Source organism: Cyprinodon variegatus, unplaced genomic scaffold, assembly GCF_000732505.1.
Source record: "Cyprinodon variegatus isolate N-32 unplaced genomic scaffold, C_variegatus-1.0 Scaffold360, whole genome shotgun sequence".
NCBI classification, from domain to species: Eukaryota; Metazoa; Chordata; class Actinopteri; order Cyprinodontiformes; family Cyprinodontidae; genus Cyprinodon; species Cyprinodon variegatus.
This window is the reverse complement of record NW_015150813.1, coordinates 663,962-687,891: the sequence shown is the minus strand read 5'-3', so window position 1 is coordinate 687,891 and position 23,930 is coordinate 663,962. Positions and strand designations below refer to the sequence as shown.

Here is a 23,930-nt window from a genome sequence, read left to right as displayed (position 1 = left end):
TGTGAAATAATATTTTGTGAAATGTACATTACCCCTGGGAGCAGCACAGTGGCATTTTGACGTTCCCGAAGGTCTTCATGTTCAAAGACAAATCCTAACATTACTAATGGAGCCACGGAAGCATGTCAGAGGCCGAAAAGAAAACACAATCGGTGCATTTCAAGCTATTGTCAAGTGTCACCTTAGAGAATTGTTTTAATAACGCCGTCTAATTGCTCTTGCCTCTTTAGTCACTCCTGTCAACCTCTAGGAGGAAGAGGAATTTATAAAAGAAAGCAGTACAATGCTGCTCAAAACACATGTCAGAAAAACTCTTTAACATGTCATCGTATTTTTCACTCATTGTTTGAATCTTTTTTTTTCCCCTTTACTTTCACAGCACATTTCTTTGTAGGAGTAGGTGTATTTCATTTTTCAAGGTAATGTTTTTTAAACAGGCAGGAATATATGGAAATGACATTAAGTACAAAGCATTAGTTGGTTGGTGGGTTGGTTGGTTGGTTGGTTGATTGGGTGGGTGGGTTGGTTGGTTGGTTGGTCGGTGGGCTGGTTGGTTGGTGAGTGGGTGGGATGGTTGGTTGGTTGGTTTGTTGGTGGGTTGGTTGGTTGGTTGGTTGGTTGGTTGGTTGGTTGGTTGGTTGGTTGGTGGGTGGGTGGGATGGTTGGTTGGTTGATTGATTGGTTGAGTCGGTGGGTGGCTTGGTTGGTGGGTGGGCTGGTTGGTTGTTGGGTGGGCTGGTTGGTTGGTTTGTTGGTGGGTTGGTTGGTGGGTGGTTCGGTTGGTTGGTGGTTTGGTTGGTGGTTCGGTTGGTGGGTGGTTTGGTTGGTTGGTGGGTTGGTTGATGGGTTGGTTGGTTCATTAGTTGGTTGGTTGGTTTGTTGGTGGGTGGGTGGATCAGTTGGGTTCTTTTGATATCCTCACTACTTAGTCAAAAAGCCTTGAATCTTTTCTGAAAATGGAATAATGGATTCTTTCAGTTAGATGAGAAGCATTGGATTGATGTTGTTCTTTTACATTGATTTTGGCCAAACTATAGGAAACAAACAAAAAAAAAAAATATTCACCCATATTAACAGATTAACTCACAAGCCTCCCACTTGTGTTGATAGATTGATTATTCAACGGAAATTCTTTTGTGTCCAAATTGTTCGTTCTTAAACTAAACTAAACTAAACTAAACTACAGCTCATCCGATAAGTTTGTAATAATGAAAACACAATGGTATTTCCTAATAAAGTACTATCAATTAGATGCAAGAGTTAATTTCATCTGTTAGAGTAAGTATAATTCTTTTTTTATAGGTTTTGGGTCTAAAGTTGTTTGCTGTTATTTCCTTCAAATACTAATCCGATGTCTACCATGAAGTAATAAAGTCATTCATACTTCTTTTTCACCACTTTGTTGGTAGGGTCAACTGATTAAAACAGAATTTTTGTGGGTAGGGCTACTTGGTAGAACATGATATGATGACACATTGACAGAGAAGATGTAACTTGATGTTCATGCAGACATTGGGGCTAAGGGGCTGTTTCATAGTTTTAATTTAATGTGGTCTGCTGTAAGTCAGAATCTGAAATACTTATGTTGGTTCAGTCTGGATAGTTCTACACAGACTGAAAAGTAAAAAAAAGGAAGCACCTTTATGGCATTTATACACACATCCATCAGTTTTCTGTCACGCTTGTCCCAAGCAGGGTTAGGGAAGGGTGCTGGTGTCTATCTCCTGCTGTCTATGGGTGAGAGACGTGGTACACCCTGGACAGGTCCCAAAGTACCCAAAGAAAGCCACGCATGCTCAGGGAGAACTGCAAACTCCATGCAGAAAGTCCCAGGGCTGGTAATCAAACCCAGAACCTTCTTGCTGCAAGGTGGCAGTGCTACCCACTGCGCCACTGAGCAGCCCTTCATGGCATTTAGATCACCTCAAAATAAGTTGACTGGTCGAGGTGAAATATATTACAAAACAAGCAAAATTCAGAGACAACCAGACTTTGGTCCCTTTTTCTGATAACTTTTCTCCCTTTATCAGTTATATAAGGCTAGTGCACCCCATAGTGCTAACTCAAAGAACTATCTGCAGTTGGATGACAATGTTTTAAGTAAGCATATTCCAAGTCAGATGTAAAACAAAAACCCACTTGACCTCCTGGATTATTGGAGTCTTTTGATTTCTATGGGTTTTGTGTTTGGCCGGAATTTCAAGATCAAATGGTAGATGGTTTGAAGCTAAAAAAGCAATCACCCCATCTGATGGCCTTTCTCTTTTAGCAAAGATGGCTTCCTTCAAGCCTCTTTCAAACCATCGTCTGTCCAAAATCTGAACATTTTGGTCATCAGAGGTGTATTAATTGTACTTTATCTGAATTGTATTTAAATTGTCATTAAAGTGTGAAACTTCTTCAAACTTCGGCATGATGGATTTAAAATTGTTCATAATTTTTTTGGTGAGCCTTTACCAGTCAAGGATAATTGTCCTTAGGGATAGCTATTGTCTGGTCCAATGCACTTCTTGGCATCGGTAGCTCAAACACTAACTTCCTAGGGATTTGGTTATGGAAAGCTTATCCCCAGTGATCAGTTATTTAGGCATGTTGTAACCATCCAAATAGGACTTTTTGAGAATTGGTGATTATTTTCCCAGTCTTCTTGATCATTTAAATGTACTGTACAACTAAAGAATGCTTTATTTTCTTTTACAGGCAGTTTTTTTATGTTGCCAGTGCACCAGTAGCCTATGTTTCTAAACTCAGACTATATGAGCTCACTCGACCAAAGCTTGGCACAGTTGTTCTCCTCACCTGAGCCAACTATTGTTAGCTGTTAGCAAAACAGCTTCATAGAGGCGTGCTTTAGCCGACCAGCTGTCTGGCTGTCACTCCATATGTAGCTTTGTGTGTGCGAGTGTGTCACTGGGGGCCAGCTTCCTGTTGTGAGAGCAGCGGTGCGACAAAAGAATGATGATTAATTTCACTCCAAGTAACCTGTCTAGCCTATATGTGTGTGTTTGAAAGATGGAGACTGTGTAGTCAGCAGGTGCACTCTGAAACCTTGGATGCCCTCCAGTCAGGGTCAGACAGACATTAGCAGGGACTATGCCATCTTTACATTTATACCTATTTCCACCCACCTCCTCATTTTCATGTGTGCCACTTTTCTTGTCTGATAATAACAAAGTGATTTTTTTTTTATTTGAAGCCTACTTTCAGATTTATTAGCATCCTTACAGCAAAGGAGGAAGAAATTAATTTCATTAGGAATCATGAATACAATAAGCTGCAGTAGCACTCACTCATACACACACAGGCTATATAGTACATTTCATTAAGATGCCAACCTTCCTGTTCAACCTATTATCATAAAACAATGACTTGAACATTTAACACACCTTTATTACTTGTCCTCAGAGGAACCTTTTGTTCCATTGGTCTCTATAAAAAGAAAAAAAAAACAACAACCATCCTTTCCCTATTTTTTTGTCCTGTCCTTTGCATCCATCCTCTTCCCTCCTTTTTCCCCAGCCATAATTAACTACATGTTGAACAGCTGAGCCTGGATGGAGCACTGCTGTGTCTGGACACACACACAGGCACTCAAGGGGATGAGGTTGACTTCTGTGGAGGAGACAGAGGGGGCGCGGGAAGGTCTGGAAATCAGGACAGCAAAAGAAAACCCTTGAAATGAAAAGGCTAGCTTTGAAGTGAAGCAACTCAGATGTCTAAGAAAACTCTGGACGAAATGTAAGGAAAAGAAAACTGTTACTTAGAGATGGGGTGGCCAATTGAAACGCATTTGAAAAATCCTACACAAGGAAACCAAGATTGTGCCAATAAAACACACTGCAATAAAAGGATAAGGTTAATTAAGTAACTATTAGAAAGAAGCTTGACAATAAAACAAGTCTACAATCCTTTGTGGAAGATGTGTGATCAATAAGTTGTGATTGTTTTTTCATGCTACTTGACCCAGATGTGTGATCAGTGTTTGAACCCAGACTGCATTTAATTTACCTTTTTTACTATGTATCCTTCTCTACATGAACACTTTTAACACCCTTCCTGCCTCTGTCTCTATTTCTGCTATGATAATGCATTATGCTCTTTAATAAACCAGCTTCATATTAGCCAATTAATCAGGCTCTGGCTAATGTAACCCGCTTTCAGGCGGGTTCTATGAATCGATCTGATGGGACAAGTCTTATCAGGGTGATATTACAATTTCAAAACTCATCTGTTTTTAAATATTACCATGTATAGCTTTGATTTTATTGTGCAGTCATGTAAAGCTGTGTACAGATGGGAGAGAGAATAGTTTCATTGTATTTGATGAATTGGACACAAGAAAAACTCCAGAAGTCTGATAAGGAAGGACTAAAGCTGTATGGTTATGTATCATGAATTGTTTAAATTTACATTCTATGTTGCTCTATCTGTACCAAAATAGAGTGAATCTTCTTAAACAGTGAATTATTTAATGTTTATGAAACAGGTGTTTCACTTCTGATTTGCCCTTGTTTTGCATGGAGGACCTAGAGAGTCACAGAAGAAGAAAACCAGCCATTTCAAGTTTAGATTTGATTCAAATTTGTGTTTAATCACAGTTGCAGCTCCTCAGATATAACTGGTTATTTTGTGAACCAAGTGATGCAGTGTAACCAATGAAAGTTTAGTTTAACTGCTTTCCATTGTTCTCTGGGACCAGAAGGTAAATGGAACAAGTAAAGCAACAACAAAATGCAAAAAAAAAAAAAGATTTGAAAAAAGTTGAAAAAGAAACTGGAACAATCCGAATTATGTTTTTTTTTGTTTTCACATCTTCATTTAGAAATAGGATTTTAAAATGCTTCTTTAAATTCCAGTATTTAATAATAGATTAGTAAATATAAAGTTAGAATTCCTCTTCAAATAATCTATTTAAAATGTTCAAATAGCAAATGATTTTCAAATTGTGCTTCAAATTGATTGAAATGGCTATTTTTTTTTTATCTCTTTCTGTGCCCAATAGTGAAGCTTTTGAGACATTAAACTCTTAAATGTTTATGAAACAGGAGTTTTACTTCTTGGTTACCCTTGTTTTGTGTAGTATCTCTTTGCTAGCTTTTTTCTTCTTTCATTTTTAAAGCCATTTTGGATATTGATTGTGGTGAAAATATCAATAATAAATACTCAAATGGATGGATTTATCTGAAGTGTTTTAGTTTTTGGTTAACTGTGTGAATTGAAGATCATTTAGAAACTAAAAAAGGGCTTTTTTACTGCCGCTTGGACTCCAGTCGAGTTTGAAATCAGATTGAAATTGACCCAGAAAAAAAAACAAATGAAGTTAATGTTAGTTATAATGTTAGTTAAAAATTTTCAGAGCTTATAAGGGGTGTTTTTAGGATCGAGGAAAAATAAATCACAGTCAAATATCAATTATTACATACAGAAACTGTATAAAGTTCATAATCTGCTGGTGTGAACGTTTCCTTTTATTTCACTGTACTAAATGACAGCCTGACCATGCTGTGCTAAATGTTCAATGCTTTATAAACAGTCTACATGCGCCTCCATTCGGTTATTTGATTATTAGCTGGATTTTAATAGGTTTAACAGGTTCAGCTGCCCTAAGCTTTCTACACGCTGGGATGATTGAATCTTCACTGTCGCAGACTGAGTGTATATCTGCTGTAAAATGATATAAGTGACACTTAAGTTATCACTGTGACATCATTGTAGTATTTAGGTAAATTACAACACAGTGGATCCTGTGTGAGTTATATGCATATGAATTCCCCTTAATGGTGTTGAGTATTCTTTCTTTATCCAAGGTTGATACATGATGGTGTGCTGCAGACATACAGTATTTCTCTTTTTGATGTTGCAGATATCAACCTTACCAAACAGTCGAAATTGTAGTCAAATATAACACAACAGAACTATAATAGTTTAATATCAGACTAAACCTTCAAGTGATCTTAATGTGTCTTGATCTCATGTTTTTTAAAAGGAAAGGAGTAAATTTCCCAACATTTCGTTTCTATCATCATTATGCAGCAGTTCTTCAGACTATTCTAAAAGCTACAACAACGTGTAGCTTGTAAGGAGCGTCCTCACAAGAGGAATGAATGTCTACCCACCCAAAAATCACATCACAGAAATTCCTTTGGATCACACTGGATTGTATTTTTGTGAAAATCCAAGAAACTGTTTTTCACATTCATGTCTTTGCCTCTAACTCTGCAAGCCTTCAAAAACTAAGGCAATGGAAAGGCCACCTGAGAGCTGACTGAACCAGGAAGTCTTTTAAAAGTCAAAACTTAGCAAGAAATACCTCTAACTTTGGTTCTCATACATGTTTTCTCTTCTTTTCTTTGCACATGCAGAAAGTTGAATTGGAGGGTGGATAACAACTGATGCATTTACTAAAAAAAAAAACATTTCTAATGCAAGTGGGACTAAAATCTTTACACACCAAAGTTGTGAGAAGAACATAGAATTATAGATGTCTCAAAAGAGCACCTTCTTTTCTTCATCTCTTGAACTGACTGCTTTAATGTGCCATTTTCTTATTTTTTTGTGTTGTAAAACTAATTGATTGGTGGGTAATTAGAATGCAAATAGCAGCAATTATGTTTGGCGCACTCATCGGAGCAGCACTGCTGAGCGAGACTGAAATACGTATGATTGTCCCGCTTCAAAGAGGTAAACTAATCAGTAAAAAGGCAGTGTTTTAATGACTCATAAGCTTTCAGAGACTTCAAAGCAGTAAGCTTTATGTTTCTTTTTTTCGTGGGCAAATAATCATCATGGGAGCAGTTACAAAAGCATATTTAATAAGCACATTTAAAGCAGGTAGTCAGTTTTTTTTTATCTGAGTTGCTTTCATCTTTCAGGCGGGTTAATATATTTCAGAAGGTGAAACTTAAATATGAAATCTAAAAGAAATCTGTATGGCTCAGTAGTACCCTTTTAGGGGTTTGAATTGAGTTTGCACAGACCACCCAAGGAACACATAGTATTCATTAAGCTGCTTCCTTTGGCATTTCGGCTCTTTGTAAGCAGATGGCATTTCAATCCTGTAATGTGAGGGGGAACTTAATGAAGTTTCAACAGACCAATTATCCTACGGACAGTTTGGATAATCAAGGTTTTCCAAAATGCTTAAAGGTTACTTTTCAAAACTAACATAGTTCTCCTTCAACCATTTCTTTATCTTTAAATTATATGGATTAGAGAATTGGGCACTGCTGCTCTTCCCTTGCATGTTGGAGCTCACTGCTTGTTATCTGGTTGAAAGAAGCCCGCTCATTACAGATTATTCAGTTGTGTAAGTAACTGAAGCTGTTTAAAGCAACACTGCATGGGTCTCGATACAGCCATTAGATCAGTTTAAGGTGTGTTATAGTATTTTTCATGTAAATATACAGAAATCGGCATGTACTGACGCTCTGTATGGGGTGATTAAGAGGGTAGGATCCATCTTCGTATGTAATGTGACCCAAAGTGCCACTTAACAGAAGTCTGAAATCCCCTAAATACTGAGTTTAAAGTTATTGTTACATTAGGCAAAAAAAAATAAATAACGAAAAAAAAAAAAAAAAAAAAAAAAAACAAACAAACAGATTTAACCCGTACATGAAGTGTTAAATCTTAAATATTTTTGGTTTTCTGATGAGGGGTGAATGTGGTCTTAAATTTAAAGCCAGCTTCATGACTTCTCCATCTGCTGCTCCAAAGTGGTCTGCTATCAGATTTCAAAATACTGAGGGAGCCTTTTTAATTTTGCAACAGTGCATTGGCACTAATGGCCCTCAGGAGGGTGAAATGTGGCAATTACAGGTCAAGCGCCCCCTGGTGGCTAAAAGTTAAACAATTTTGCTTTGAATTTTAAACATCTATTTCAGTTTTCTTAAAAATACTTAACTTTCTCAACTCAGAAAACTGCACTTTAAAGGGGTCTCCAGTTAGTGAATAATATATTGGTCCAAGGTTGAGCAGTCGGCATATTGTTATAGTTGTTTATCTAAAAAAATATAAAAACTTCTTCTTGTTTCTGTATTTAGAATAAAAGTTTCAGCAGCAGGTGTAGACTTTTGCAACATTAGCAGCTATTCACTTTAAACTGTCTATAATTACCAGATCTTTGAAGATTGTCAGTCATCCGGGTCATTGTCAAGCTTGAAAATGTCACTTTAGGCAACTGGATGTGAAGTTTTTCGAGAAACCGCCTCTCCTGACATCCAGGAGGCTTCTTCAGTTCTAACTATTGTAGTGGAGCACTGAGATTAATATGATGTAAGTGTAGCAAAGAATTAGGCAAAACAACAAAAAGTGGGTCAGATCCCTTCTACTAGAAGGGCCATGGGGGTCACCTGGGGTGCGTTAGTGGTCAAGTAGCCCGATGAAGCCTCTTGGATGAGAGGCGAAACGTGCTCTAGAAAAACTCTGCGTCTGATTGCCTGCAATCAACTTTTCAATCCACTGTATAGGTAGTGGAGCCATCATCAGTGGTTTTGTTACCAACCCAACATGCCTAGTTCCTTTTATCCTTCAAAATAAAAGTGTCAAAGAGAGAAAATCTGTCTAGCTTAAATCAGTTTTTAATACTCCATGGACTTCGTTCTTTTAGCATGCATTTATTTCAATAGATCAAGATGAATGACAGCAACTTGATAAGTTGATAATGTTTAATGCCACATGGTGTTGATAGTTGCCTTCCTTTTCAGTGTTTTGGTATGATGGTATTTTATTCAGTGGTTTCCTAAGAATTTCATAAAAACCCATATCCCCAAATGTGAAACGGCAAAAATCCTTTTAGGATGTGGAGATAACATTATAGCTCAGATCTTCTAAAGGGAATAAGTAAAGATGGGACTTCCTGAAGTTGTCTTTGCTGAAGCTGCCTGCTATAAGAGCTGTATAGCTTCATGAGTGCAGAGGTCAGAGAAGGAGAGCAAGAACCTGCAGGCTAATAGACAAGATGAAAATTCACAGTCACCTGCCTCGTACTATAGTCCCTTCTGTGCTAGCTGACCTGAATCCCCCTCCAAATGCCCCTTGCCCCGAGCTGTGGGGCAGAGCATGCTCTCTGTTCCTTCCCCTCCCTCGTTCTATCACAGTCCGTCACTCATCATAAATGATACAGCAGCCCTCGGCTTGTAGCAGTCTGAGAACGACCACATATTGTGCACGGGTTTTTTTTTCTTCGCTTTCCAAATATGTGTGCTGTTTCTGTGAGAGAGAGAGAAAGAGAGAGAGAAATCATCAGAGCAATAAAAACAAAAGGCACAAAAGGTCACACTCACTTTACGTCAATAAAACTTTTCAGTGTGTTTTTGTGTCGTTATGTGGAAGCAACACAGAAGGGCGCCGCTAAAACAAATGACCTTTGTACAGTAACAACTCAAATACATAGACTTTTTATTTGCAGCTGAGTACAGTTACGACAAGAAAGGATACAGCTGGAAGTCTTGAATTAATTATGTAATACTCACCTTTCAGATTTAATTTAAATTTAATTCTGTTTATTTGTATGGCTCCAAATTCACAAAGCATGTAATTTCAAGGCCTTTTCCAGAGACAATTCCCTCAAATCATTGAGTCAGATCTGTTAAAAGTTTCTTGTTTAAGGAAACTCAGCTGAATCCATCAAGTCTGGCTTTACTGGATTTGTTCTACATGGGTGAGCATGCATTCGGAGTATGACAACAAAATCTGGCTACACAAGATATCTTTTTGTTAAAATGTTAGCTCAAATGTACCTTTTCTTAAGTTTTTCATGCTGTTGACTTCATATGAATATAGGTCAGTAAGATCCCAAAGTCTATGCAGAGACATGTCGATATTATGATCATTGAAGAGTAATTAGTTTGAAGATGTGGTTCTTAACCACATTATCATCATATTCAATGATAGTATCAAAGCTGTATATTTATCTAACATTGAGCAGCCTTAGTATTGTAAAAGTTCTAGGTTTATGACTAAAATTAACTATTCTTCTTAAAAGATAGAGCCTTAATAATAGCAAACTGCCTACTAATAAACCACCTGTTTGATGGAATGTTAAAGTAATTTTGTACTTTTTTTCTACTCATTTTAACACGATTTAAAGTCAGTGTGAGAAAAAAATGGAGAGATAAGATGGCAATTCAGAAAAATGAGGAGGCCTTCACAGATCAAACTGCTCCCTGGTGATCAGTGAGCAAAATGGAGGGCGAGAGATAACTCAGGAACTTGGAGGGTTACATGACTCTTTCATGCTCCCTTAGTAACATGCACTTGTTGAAAAGTAAAAGATTAAATCGAAGGAAGCGATGCATCATTAGCTCTATTTTATCCTTCATACTGTAGTGATGGCTTTTCTGAATTTCCCCCTTCTTTTCCAGATCTTGGTGAACTCCATTGCCCAGCCTGTCCTGTTGTACGAGAATGTGATGGTGAGCGATGGGAACCCCATCTTAAGAGATCTGCTCTTCAGTCCAGATCACCAGTTCCTGTACACCCTCACTGATAAACAGGTAGGAGAGGCACACATCTGCATTCCAATGATCTACAGTGCAGTCAAGTCTATTATGCAGTCTATTGTTGCCAATGACAAGCCTGCCTAAATAATGACTGAATATCAATGATCATTGATCTATGTGGCTGTAACAGGGATAGATACAGAGTCCCATCCATACAAATATGTTTGCATATGTCTTTCTTATTTGCATAAATGTGCAAATGTGATCTGTTTATCCATGTTGAAGTACATAGAAAAACCTTCACTTGGAAAACAAGCACCCAATCTTACATGCTGACAGAGAGACAAACAAACCATGAGTACTTTAAAAAACTCAAACAAACATATGATGTATGTATATAGATTTATATTAACTATATTTTTGACACCTGTTGTAGGTTGTATCACTAGTCTTCTTTGTTAACAATATAATTTTAAATGGTTTCCATATTTGAATTTTTATCCCAAATACAAAAACAACTGCTTTTTGCTGTTACAGGCATAAAGGCAAATTGTCTTAAAACAAGTCCAGCCTTTGATAGTTACACAACAGTAATCTAACAAATGAATTTTACAAAATCTGCATAAAATAACATATGGTAAGATGTTAAGCAGCAGGACTGTTGGAGACAGTAAAATATGAAATATTTAGCTGATTCACTTCATTTGATAACATATGACCTTCTTGTTTTACAACTTTCTTATAGTTAACTTCATTGTCATTCAGTGGTTTCTCTCATTTTGGGCATTTTCAAACTTAAAAATACATCTTTCTGAAATACCGGTAGTTACTTTTTCAAATTTGTATAAACCTGACAGATGGCTCTTGACCTAACTTGTTCATAGAAGAAATGTCATTTAACAAATGCTTGTTTCTTTGGTCCTCATTTCCTTTCACGTCTGTCTGCTCTTCTGGCTTAACACTGTGGTTACCTTTCAGGTAGAATGAGCTTGACAATTTTAATTTTTCTGTGTTCCACCCATGCCCATCAATTATACCAATTCGTTTATATTTTGCTCATCATTAAATTAGCTAAGGAACAAACTAAGTACTTGGATGACTTGAGTTTGGAGTAGTCCTAAAATGCACCATCAGCCAACCAGCCAAACACTATGACCTGAGTAAAAAGAGTAAAAATTTCCCCTTATTGGCTAAACAGTAACTTGTAGTAAAAAAGGTGGATTTTTTTTAGAAAACTGGAATTTAAAGCAGAATGACTGTAGGATACAGGCTGACCCATGCTGTCATATCAAATCACCCCATGTCTCATTCACTAATTATTAAAAGGGTCAAGCCCTTTGGCCGTGCTATCATGCATTCAAAACTACAGACAAATACACATATACAGTTTTTATTTGTCCATGGAATTCCTCCTTACTCTGTCATTATGGAATAGCTGGTGAATTTTATAGGGATTTAGCTGTATTCCATCCAAAGGAATCCAACCATTGTTATTTCTATCATAAATTGAGTTAGGATTCTTGATGTTTTTTGTTTCTCTGTTTTTATTTGCAAATTCTCTTCTGGATCTTTGTGGGAAAAAGCATTCATTGATACACAAGAAGCATGATGATTTACAAGTAAACTATTCTGACATGAAATTCCAGACGCTTTAGCAGGCGATTTATTCTAAACTTCAAAAAACAGCCTTGTGTTTCAGATATGTGAAATTGTTTTATTTCTTTCTATACGTGTACATACTGTATGTTCAAACTTACCATACATAGAAAGGCTTTTCACTCAATTAGGTCTTTAAAGTATTTGTGTCGTAAAAAGTAGCTCATCTATATTTGCTTAAATGATGTGGAAATTACAGTGTTCAGCCAAGTTTAGGAATGTTATGTTAACTTTGCTAACATTACTATCAGAATTAATTTATGTAACATTATAGAAAAAAGTGAGAATCTTCAAAATAACTTTTAATGTTTTATGAGTGCCCCCAAGTGGTGAGGAAATCTTTAGCTGAATATTCAGAAGTATTTGTGTATTCAAAATATTTTTGCTCTGAGAAGTTTGCAAGAACCAGTTCGATCCCCACATCCTCCACTCTGGGTTCCTGAGCAAAACCCTTAACCCCACACTGCTCACCGGGCGCCACACAATGGCAGCTCACTGCTCCCCAAGGGGATGGGTTAAAGGCAGAGGTAAATTTATCCAATATGAGATCATTCAAGTTCAATTATTATCATTATTATTAAATAACAATAGTCTATCAATGTTAATGGGTTAAATGCAGAGAGTTCATTGCCTCATTGTGGCTCATTTACGTTTAAGCAACAAGCATGCTGAGGTTAATGAATCCTAAACAATCTACAGTATAGAAGATAGTGTACTACAAGATTCAATAATTTTATTATTTGAGTGTTGCTGTAACACTTAAGTTGTAGTAAGTAAATCATCTTTAAAGCCTGGCTAATCTGAGAAGCAAATGAGCATACTACAAATACAAGTGAGATATGTGCTGGTTTGATCGGGACAAAAATATCTATTTAACTCAACACAGACAGTGTTGGTATTTAATGAACTCATCTCTTGTTCTCCCCAACAATGAATGCGTAGCACTTCCTGTATTGCTAGACTAATGCTATAATTTTTACTCTCTGGATACGACTCAAGGATATTTTGGTTTTATTACATATTTCAGGTAACTGCTTAATTAGAACTTTAATTAAAATCTGTTTATTTATATAACACCAGTTTGCTAAATTTGCCATTTCAAGATACTTTACAGAAACAGTCAGATTGGATAACAGTTTCTGTCTAGGAAACCAGTTGATTGCATCCGGTCATTAATTTACAAGTTGCTGGTGAAGATTCTCAGTCAACTAGGTCATAGTCATTCCAATTTAAAAAAGCTTCCTGAATGGGAAGCAAAACGTCTTCAGACTTGGAGAACAAAGTCCAGTGAATGGATTTATTAAACAGGCCCCTCCTGGATGAGCTTGCAGCAATGATTTTCACTTGGATTTGGTTGTTGACTCTTCACCAATCCCTCACACTGTGCATGGATGTAGCGACATTTAGCCTGCATGTAAACAGTGTTGCCAGATAGAGTCGAGGTTTTCCAAAAACCGCCACATCACACAACAACCTGCCCGATTAATATTTACTGTGTGAACATGAACACACTTCAGTACAACTTAATTCAACACTACATGTCAAAAACATTTATTTATTTTTGACATGTATATTATTTTGACATAAATTTATTTATTATAGTTGATTTTAAATTCTTACCTTTAATGCTTATTAAATTGTTGGAATATCGGAATATTGAACATCTGAACCCTAATTTTTACTCCAGTGAACTATAATACAATTCATTGTGATCTGTGATCAGTACATGGTTGAATGAAATCTCCCCAATAACTGTCGGGGAGGATGGAATCTTGCTGATGTCCATCCATTCCTTGTTAGCTCAATTCACACACCTATCAAACTTGACAGGCTATGCAGACCCCTGGGATTTCTGGAGTCATCAAGCAGAGCAACTTGTAAAAAAGCTCTTTCAAATGGTGCATTTGATATAGGGAGGGTGAGGAGTTTAATTGCACCAATCACTAAATCCCGAAAGCAGTGATTCCCTCCAGCATCTTTAAAAGATTCCTCTTCCAACCAGAATACATTGATCGTCAGCACTAGGTTTATCACACCAGATCCACCTGCTGCTAAGACTAACATAATTTGTTGCACTATTACACTAGTTCTCTGTTGTAAGCACCCTGGCATATGACATTAGCCAATCAGTGATTGAGAAAGGTCAGGGAAGGCTTTGCTATGAACTAGTAATGAGGAATGATTGGTGGACACCTGTTTTAATAGGTTAACTCAAAAAATTACAATATGACTCTGAGCCCAAATTATCTCTGCCCGCCCAAAGCAATTTTTACCTAATCTGGCAACACTGCCTGTAAAAAAAAAAAAATAAAAATGGAGATTGTTAGACAGAACAAAGGTAGACAGAAGGGAGAACAGTCCCAGGTCAGGGGATCCAAATTCCAGGCGGCCATACCACATGCTGACAAAAAACAGACACATAGGACTGAAGGTTTTTTGTTCTTTTTTAGGAAAGCTTCTGCATTTGATTTGAAAATACCCTGATCTGAAATTAGATTGGTCCACTAACATAATTAAAAATCTTCTCAGCATATCAACTATTACTTAGTACTATCATAAATATTAAGTCTACTACCTCCCACTTCATTGTGTCAGTGGTGTATCATTGCAAATGCTGACTTCTTCTGTTTAGTACGCCTAAAATCCCACTGCTTTGGAATCTCTGTTATCTTACAATGCCTTTAGAGAGTATGATACTGCATTCAGCACTTCCAGTCTTCTTCTCCACGACTCCCTTATCTCAAAACGCTTAATGACCTCGGTGCGATAACCTTAAATGAGACTTCCACAGTATGTAGACAGTGTTGTGTAATTTAGCAGCGATTAGGCTTAATTGACTTTCATGTGTCTAAATGAGAACAGAGTGGAGGTGGAGTGTAATTAATATAAATGGACGCCGTCACTGTCGATGTGGTGGGGAAACAGGAAGCCTTACCATCATAGAATCAAAGTAACTAAAGGTTTAAAGTCAATTCAGTTCAAATCAGTTTATGTATATAGCGCCATTCACAACACATGTCATCTCAAGGCACTTTACAGTTCACAAGATCATACACTATGTAAGGAAAACCAGTTGATTACATCAACTCATTGACTCGAAGGCAATCCCTCACAGCAAGCATACTTGTAGTGAGAGTGGAGAGGAAAAACTCTCTTTTAACAGGAAGAAAACCTCCAGCAGAACCAGGCTCAGTGTGAGCGGTCATCTGCCAAGGCCAACTGGGGTTCTAGAAAACAGAAGCACCTTGTATATTCTTATAGCAACTCCCTTTGGTAACATCCCTGTGAAGTATCAATGAGTATGGAGTTTAAAAAGATAAAGGAAAAGAAGCCCACGCTGTAAGCACTCTCAGATTTACCTTTTCATAGCTGTCGTTTTCCTTTTCATCTACTTCAAAGCTGACTACTATTGCCACCAGTAAGTATTTTTTAATTATTAAGGTCAGTGTTTCATATTTGATGAGCGGTGATATGTCCCCTACATGTCTGCTTATATTAGTTCAGCGTACCCATGGAAGTATGCTACCAGGAGAGACGTCCCCTAGTTTCATAATGTATACTAAGTACTGAAATCCGTTTTCATTTTCTAACTTACAAAAGAAAAAAGAGTCTTGAAGATAGATGTAGGCTGTCATATGAGATGCCACAAGACACAACATGTACACACTGCAAAAAAAATTATCTAAAAGCACGAAAAGATTTCTTAGATCAAACTGTATTTTCCTTTAGTTTTCACTCGTTAATAAGATGTGGCGCATGGAGTTTGCATGTTCTCCCTGAGCATGTGTGGGTTTTCTCTGGGTACTCCAGCTTCCTCCCACCGTCCAAAAACATGACTGTTAGGTTAATTGGCTTCTCTAAATTCTCTTTAGGTGTGAGTGTGTGCATGAATGGTTGTTTGTCTCTGTGTTGCCCTGCGATGGACTGGTGACCTGTCCAGGGTGTACTCCACCTCTTGCCCATTGGCAGCTGGATATAGGCACCAGCACCCCTCCTGACCCCAATTGGAATTAATTGTGTCAGAAGATGGATGGATGGACCAGCTGTTGTATTTTAACCCTTAGGAGAGTCTAGCCTGCCATATAAGACCATTGTTATGGTAGACAGTAGCCTTAAGCCCCATTTACACCACCCTCTGAAACCGATCCGTACCAAGTTCGGACCAAGCTTGGATCAGTTAACAGTGCCGAGCTCGGTTCCTTAGGACCATTTACACATCATACTAGCATGGTTCCTCGTCTCCTAGTGATGATCTACGGTACTACTGCTCTCTATTGGGAATCCAGCAAATTAACATGGCGGTACAAATAACATTCAGGAAGTTTGGTTATGATTGTGATATTTTGCTGTTTGTGGAGAGTCGGCTTTTGGGAAGTGAATACAACAAACGATAGTTTAATCGGGACTTAAAGATGCAGAAAACAACAGACGTTGAGGTTCATCACACTGCTAGGCAGAAGCTTCACTAGAAATCGTGTGGCATGGTAGGGAAGCTTGTATTTTTATGAATGTCTGAAAATTATGGAGGCTGAGTGTAAGAAAATTACGTATTTTGCTCATGTGCTCTTTGTTATCTGAGAACTGCACCAGCACTGAACCGTGCCAAGCCCTACTGATGAACTAGGAGCAGTTTAGTGCAAAGGCACTAAACTACTAATACTTCTTCTCTATCCTTCTTGTTTAGCCTCATCTCTCTTAAATTTGTTTGGAAGCTCCAAAACCACCACCATTGAGACCATAGATCACATAAATCCACCAACTCACGCAATATGTCCATGTGGACCCCAGGAAGACTAGCTGTTTGCCATGGCAACAGCTAATGGGGATCCTTAATAAAATTACAAAATTACAAATGTCCTGAAATCCTTACTGGGGCATTAAAGATGAACACATCCATTCAGTTTTGAGTGCCATTTACAATCAAAAGTTATCCTGGTTACCGTGCTCGGACCGATCTCGGCACGGTTTCAAAAGGGTAATGTAAATGGGGCTTTATTCTAGCAATATGAGGCTGTAAATTTACAAACATGCATCCCACTAATGGAAAGGGACAGTTACTTGGTTATAATTAAATAAGATTGTTATTTCAAAGTTGATAGGTTCAAATTGTCTTACCTGCTCAAGTCAAGGTATACTACACCTATTACCAGAGAAAAATACTCACTGTATATTTTAATGTTGCTGTGCAATTGCTCTGATTTACTTAGACACAGTCTTACACAAACACAACTTTTCAAGTACATAAAGAAAACAAAAGATTCTGGGAAATTACATCCTCAAAATCTCTCATGTATGCCATCAAAATCTCTTACCTATTCCTATCAATCTCTTTTACCCATACCATACCAATCCCTTAAGATCAAAATTTATTTTATATACCATTAAACTTGCATTAACCTTCAAATATATAATAAAAATATCTCTCACATACACAGTCAAACTACTCTGCACATACTTTCAAACTTTTTTAATACCATCAAACTCGCTCCAAACTCTACCATCAAACCTCTAAATTTCCAATGGGAGGGAGTTTGTGTCTGTGTGTGCATTGGTCATCCTGTGTGCCTCTATCTTGCCCTGTGATAAACTAGCCGTCTGTCCAGGGTGTACAATGCCTTTCTTACAATGATTGTGCAAGATATTCTCAACTTTCCTTGCATTTCTCTATAGAAAAATCAAGTGAAGGAGATTTAGGGGCCATCTCTCCTCCTACCTTTGTGGGGGGTCAGATTTCCTGGGTTGGCCCCTCCTGGTTACTTTTGCTTTTGGGATTCCTTTTGACGTCTGATGCTTTGGGTCCCCTGTCGCTCGCCTTAGTGGTCTGGAGGGTCTTTTCTTTGGCATTTTTGAGCCGTTTTTGTCTGGTTTTTCTTTGGATTCACTTTTGCTGTCTCAGTGCACTCTCCCAAAAAAACAACTACTTGTGCTTGGTTCCTGGTACTTAGAGATTCACTTCTATACAGAAAGCCCATATTCTTATCTTTAGCTACCACAGTATACATGTCAGATTAAATATTGCAAGACATGTTTTAAATTATTCATCATAATACAAATTTCATACACAACCACCAAGGTTTGTTGCAATTTAAAAAGAATGCATTTTTGAAATCCCTCATGGTACGTTTGATTTTTCTCATCATGCCAGGTGAAGTCTTGCAGAGACTCTGACTATCACTTTCGAGGCGTCTTGTTTGTCCGCCTCTTCCTCCTTCCATCCTCTTCGTTTCTCCATTTCTTTCTCGATGTTGAATAATAGAAATGCCAAGAGATGAGAGTTCCAACATCAAGAACCCAATTCCCCAGCTTGACAGGGCAATTTACCTTTTCCCATATTCACTTGCCTGTAATTAATGTGGTGCATTGAACTCCAGTACGCAGACCACATATCAATATGGGCAGTGTAGACTCACATCTAGACTTGCATGGACAGAGTGAGAAAACATAAAACTGATTCACTGCAAGACGAGGGTTTTCGATTAGCGCGCCATAGATTTATACATGACACTTTTTGTATATATGCGCTCTACGTAAAATCCTCCTTTCACTGTTGCTCAGTACATTTTACTTTATTTTTTTTCTGCAAATCTTCGCTGCCGCCACCTTTTTATCTCCTTGTGTCTCCACAATGATATCTCAATATTTTTTTTGGTGTTCATAAAAATGAACAATGGCACTAAATCAGTTTTATCATTGCTTCCTTTTCTCTGTTAATTTTTAAATTGTTACAGTCGATGAAGAACGTGAGGGATTTTTCATTCTATCCTCACTCCTGTTGTTGACGTCACATAGAGAGAGAGATATTACTGTTATCCTGCATGTCCCTGTGGATGACATCACTTAATTACTTTAAAGCAAGTGACTAAGTGGATTACAGCTCATAATCTATTGATTTCCACTATACCTTTGTACCAGATGTCTTCTTTATCATGTTAATACAAGTTTTACTTCTAACACACAGCTATTAGATTACATTTTTTTACTGGTTCCCCAGATAATGAGCTGTTCTCACATCTCAGACGTAAAGAGCCCTAGGTCTTTGCCATTTTTAAAATCTAAATCACGTACAGTAGGTCATGGCTTGAATATTTTTTTCCCTTGTAGTATTATGGCTGCAGGGTTGCTCTCCTGAACTCATGGCTTAGTATTAGCGCAGTATGTAGCAAAGTATTTAATGGCAGAAAACAGCCTTAGCTCCGTGAGGAAAGGGGAGTTTGGAAAAAAACTGGCATTATGCTCTGATGATCTAGCTTCATTTATTGATTTAGATACTGTACAGAAATGTACTGTAGCGCACAGTAGAGAAACCCTACCCCTGGCACTACATCAGAGAGGGTTCATATTAAATTCAGTCAGCATTTACTGAACTTGGAGGTCAATGAGAAGAGACTGCCGTGCATTTCCTTTTAAAGCAACTTCTTTGGTGTTTGTCCAACTCTGAAGTTGCTAAAAATGTTGAAGAAGGCATGCAGCTGCTCTGAGGATAATGAGGAGAGGATAGACAGTGGAAACGCCCCCGTCAGCACATTTCTGAGGTATATTTGAAAAGCGTACCAATGTAGGATTTATGTTTAGGGTAAGTTGATAGTTGTCTAAAGACACTTATTTCAACTATTTCTGAATCTTCAGTCTTGTTCTCAGGTCTGCTCATCGCAGCTGGGCTTTTCATTTTTATACCTTTAGTTTCAGAACTTAACTGTCAGCTTCATATCAATTCCCTAAAGGAAATTAGAGACATACAAAATGCATAGTATTGACAACGCTTTCCCTGGGGGTGATTAGAGAATCTCACTCCCACTTTAAATATTGTTTTTCAGCTGTTTTCATTTCAAGGGAGGACATGGTAGATTGTCATCAACCTGTAAAATGAGTGGTCACATCTGAATTTCTAAAAAGTTTGCAAGAATTAACCTTCTTAGCATGTCCCTCAGTTTCATTGTTTTGCCGTAATATTTTTAACTAAGAAGAATTTAACCCACCTCTATTCAGGGGGGGTGATACATTGTTTTGCCACTTTGTTCAAAATTTTCCAATTCTCAACATATTAATACTTTTCTGGAAGAGTTACAATAAGCTCTATAAAGGATTTTTCCTAAAGCCCAAATATCAACCCAGATGGGAATTTACAGACAGTGCTTGAAAGCTGCAGTTCATCCGTGCCAAAGATGCTAAATTTATCAGGAAAAATGTCCAGAGTAATTTTAGACTAAAGCTCTGGCTTTAGAAAAATTCTTTATATGGATTAAGGGCCTTGCTGATGGGCCTTGTTTTTTGTTGCAGCTCCTGATTTATATTACCAGTAGGTGGAATACAGTGGAACAGTGGGTAAACAGACCATTTGGTAATATATGTAGATTGGTAAGCTGAAATATTGTTAGAAACTAGCTAGCTTTAAAATCCTGTGGGCTTTATTAAATGTTCATCTTTCATGCCCCAGTGAGGTTTTCAGGACATATAATGTGAGTTTGTGGATTTATGTGATCTATGGCCTCAATGGTGTTGGATTGGGGCATCAAACCAAATTTAATAGAGATGAGGCCAAACAAGAAGGATACAGAAGAAGTATCACTTTTTTTTTTTTTTTTTTTTTTAAGATTATCTTTGACATTGAAAAGTGAGATATAAGCTGATATTCTGTTGGTGCACACAATTATTAGCTTACTATAGTAGTAGTATGAATTGCAATTGGCTGCTTCATGTTATGGTTGTTAAAAGCACATTATGGTCAAAGACATCAACCAAGTGCGTGACCACAAATTGCATACCTGCTCTGTGTTGCCAGCAACATGGTTGTATTTGTACAGAACTGAGTGTGCAGGCAGAATAAGCCATCCATCAACCTATTGTGTTGTGATAGCACCCTATATTCTCCACCATATTATACAGATGGGACAATTACACCTAGCCCGGCATCTACAGCTAGCTGCGGCTGAAAGGGGGCCCCATATGTGGAATGAAACATCAGTCGCAATTACATTTGTGTGTCTTTCTCATCTATCCTTTCCCATATACCTCACACCCACCCTCCTTCCTCCCATCCTGCGCCCCCCTCTCATCTGCCACTAGGCAAATTAAGAGCCTCTCCATCATGACCCAAATGAGAGAGGCTCATTTGTAGCTGTTATTTATTTGTAATAAACTCCCCTCATCATCTCCTCTGCTCTCTCTCTTTCCCCTCCACTGTGAAAATGTTCGAAAAAAAAAGAAGAAACAAATCAGAATTGCATTGGAAGGTTGTTTTCATCCACAAACATTGTCCATTAACAGCAAAAAGCCGAAATAAATGGTTAAATGGACCCCCAATCATCACATTCTTTTTGTCTTCTTCTACCTTGTGCTGTAATTCCCCTGTCCTTCTCCCACCTCCCTCCCCTGTCCGCAGATGGATGTGTTCCTCTCCGCAGCCACAAATGGGCCGGGGATGAAAATGCCATATTTAATATAAATAGGTGGTGCTCACTTACTTACAGTTCCCTCACAAACGCAGAGGCTCGCTTTTGTGCTACCTAGAGTAAGACAAAGAGTCTTTGGCCGAGCATCTCCCACTTACCCTCCCCATTATCTGTTTTCTAAAACTCAATAATTGAACTTTTCCATTGGAATACATCATCCAGCCTGCTATCACAAAGCTCCGCTGAATAAACTTCCCTCTCTGGCTATTGTGCTTGAGTGTAGTAGGCTTTTTCTGTCCCCCTGCTGACTTCCCCTTTATGAGATGGGCTATATTACTAGCATGGTATTTGTGCAGCTACAAATAATGACTGTAATTTGGTGTCATTTCAGTGTCCTGTTAGAGACACATGCCTACTGATGGCTGCATTATAATGGCCTTCAGACAGAGGCTACTATTACCATGCAATGAATCTGCAATAAGGCATTGTGTTCACCTGTACATTAGAGGGACACGGAGAACCTGAGGATGGAGTTACTAAAAGTAAAATTGATGGGGTATGGCATCTAGGTCTGGGACTTCCTGTTTGTGTGTAAGCTCTTTCAGATTTCAACTTTAAATAACATATTGGTTTAATGAACCACAAAAAAGGGCCTCAATAGAATGCTATAATTTCTGGGGTTTCCTTTGGCAATAGAATAATCCAATTTCCTGACAATGTCTGATGAAAAATTTGGATTACCTCAAACTGATGATAAGATCTACATTTTTGGGAAGTTGCAAATATATCACAAAATATCTGCCAACAAGTAAGATTTATATATCTTTAAAATGAATTCCCGTAAGTGGTTGGAGATAGTTAATATTTTGAACTCTGTTGATTACAGGGTCTATAATAAATTAATTGCAATGAATCACATTTTAATTGAAAACTATACATTAAGAAAAAAAACACCTTTTCAATTAAAATTCCCTTTTTGTTCTAAATTATTAAATAGATAAACATATGCTAAACATATTGCTCTATCTATTGTTTAGGTTATTCAGCTCTCAGATTGATAAAAAGCTAAAATTATCATTTAGTTTTGTTCAGAAAACAGCCACTAAGAATGTCCTTATATTTTTAATTAACTAAAAAGTAGGATTTGGGTTTGGGGACAGCCACTTCCTAATGCAAAGCATATATCTCAAACATTATTTGGGGTATTACTAGATTATTGTTCTGGTTGAACTGTAAAGTGCCTTGAGATGACACATGTTGTGAATTGGCACTATATAAATAAACTGAATTGAATTATTGCACGGTCTTAGTAAGTTTTAAAATGTACATGCTTATATGTTTTGCAAATTAGCTTTTTTGTTTGGGGATAGCAGTTTGCACCATTTGGGTAGAATGGCCTATGTGCAACAGTTGAGAAGTTCAAGTCAAATGTGATGGAAGAAATGATTAGAGACATGATAATTAAGACATTTCATTCATTTACCAGATTGTTTAGATAGTAAATGACCATCTAAACCTATTTAGATGGTCATTTACCATTTAAACCTGTTCCATAATCGATGCCATCTTATTCTATCCATGTCTTCATGGAATTTACATCTAACATTGCAACAATCTGACTTGGAACTGGGTCTCATGTTAACACAGTGAGTGCCACACAAAAATTTCTTAGCTCATTTAACATTTTCTGGAGGATAAAAGGTTGAATTGTTCTATGACAGCTTTTCAGATGAAAAACCAGCTTGTTTCATGTAAGAGGTCTGTTATTGTATAGAAGTAAACCTCAACAGGTTCCATTAATACAAGCAAAGACACAGAAGAGCAAAGTGAACTGAGTTTTATGAGTTCCTTGTAGTCCAGTTATCAAGAATTATTCATGTCTTGTCATTAAATAAGACTCCTAGAACTTGATAAAACCTTCAATGGGTTTAGAGCCCATATCAGCAAACCTATGGCTATATTTGAAGGTTCCTGATTATAACCAGTTTACAATAACTTGTTTTTGTGTTAGTAATTGGCCTATTGAGGACTCATATATCAAAATGTATCAACTTGTGTGGGGTTCAAAGAACCCTGGCCTGTTTACGCATAAATTATTTCCTCTCACATGTTTCAATAGTGGAATAGGCTATAATAATTAGAGAATCTAACAAAACGTTGAGCAAGTCCTTAGGATGGGCTCTTCTCTGGAGAAACCATCCAGAGGACTTCCTCAACTTTTTTGGGAATTTTCTACCTTAATAATTAAGATGCATCAAGGCAACAAAGCGACATACAGTAATAGTCATTAAAAATTCCCTCAATTCTTTATGGGCCCTTGGCTGGTCCTTGGCTGGTCCTCTACAATTCCTTTTTTGACATCAATATTAAGATCTAGAGAGAAGCGTCATCTCCTGATCAGACCCTGTAATTCAGTGAAAGGGTGGAGTCAAAGTAAAAAAAA

The 23,930-nt window shown here is 37.5% G+C and overlaps 1 protein-coding gene across 2 annotated transcripts in view; it reads left to right on the top strand.

Annotated features, from left to right (window-relative positions):
* The window catches only part of LOC107091972 (plexin-A1-like), a 312,667-nt gene that overhangs the window by 108,687 nt on the left and 180,050 nt on the right, over nt 1-23,930 (top strand). For both annotated transcript variants that reach the window (XM_015386230.1, XM_015386229.1), the window contains exon 3: nt 10,365-10,496. In XM_015386230.1, coding sequence (XP_015241716.1) covers nt 10,365-10,496 — 132 coding nt within the window. The remainder of the gene's footprint in view (nt 1-10,364; nt 10,497-23,930) is intronic.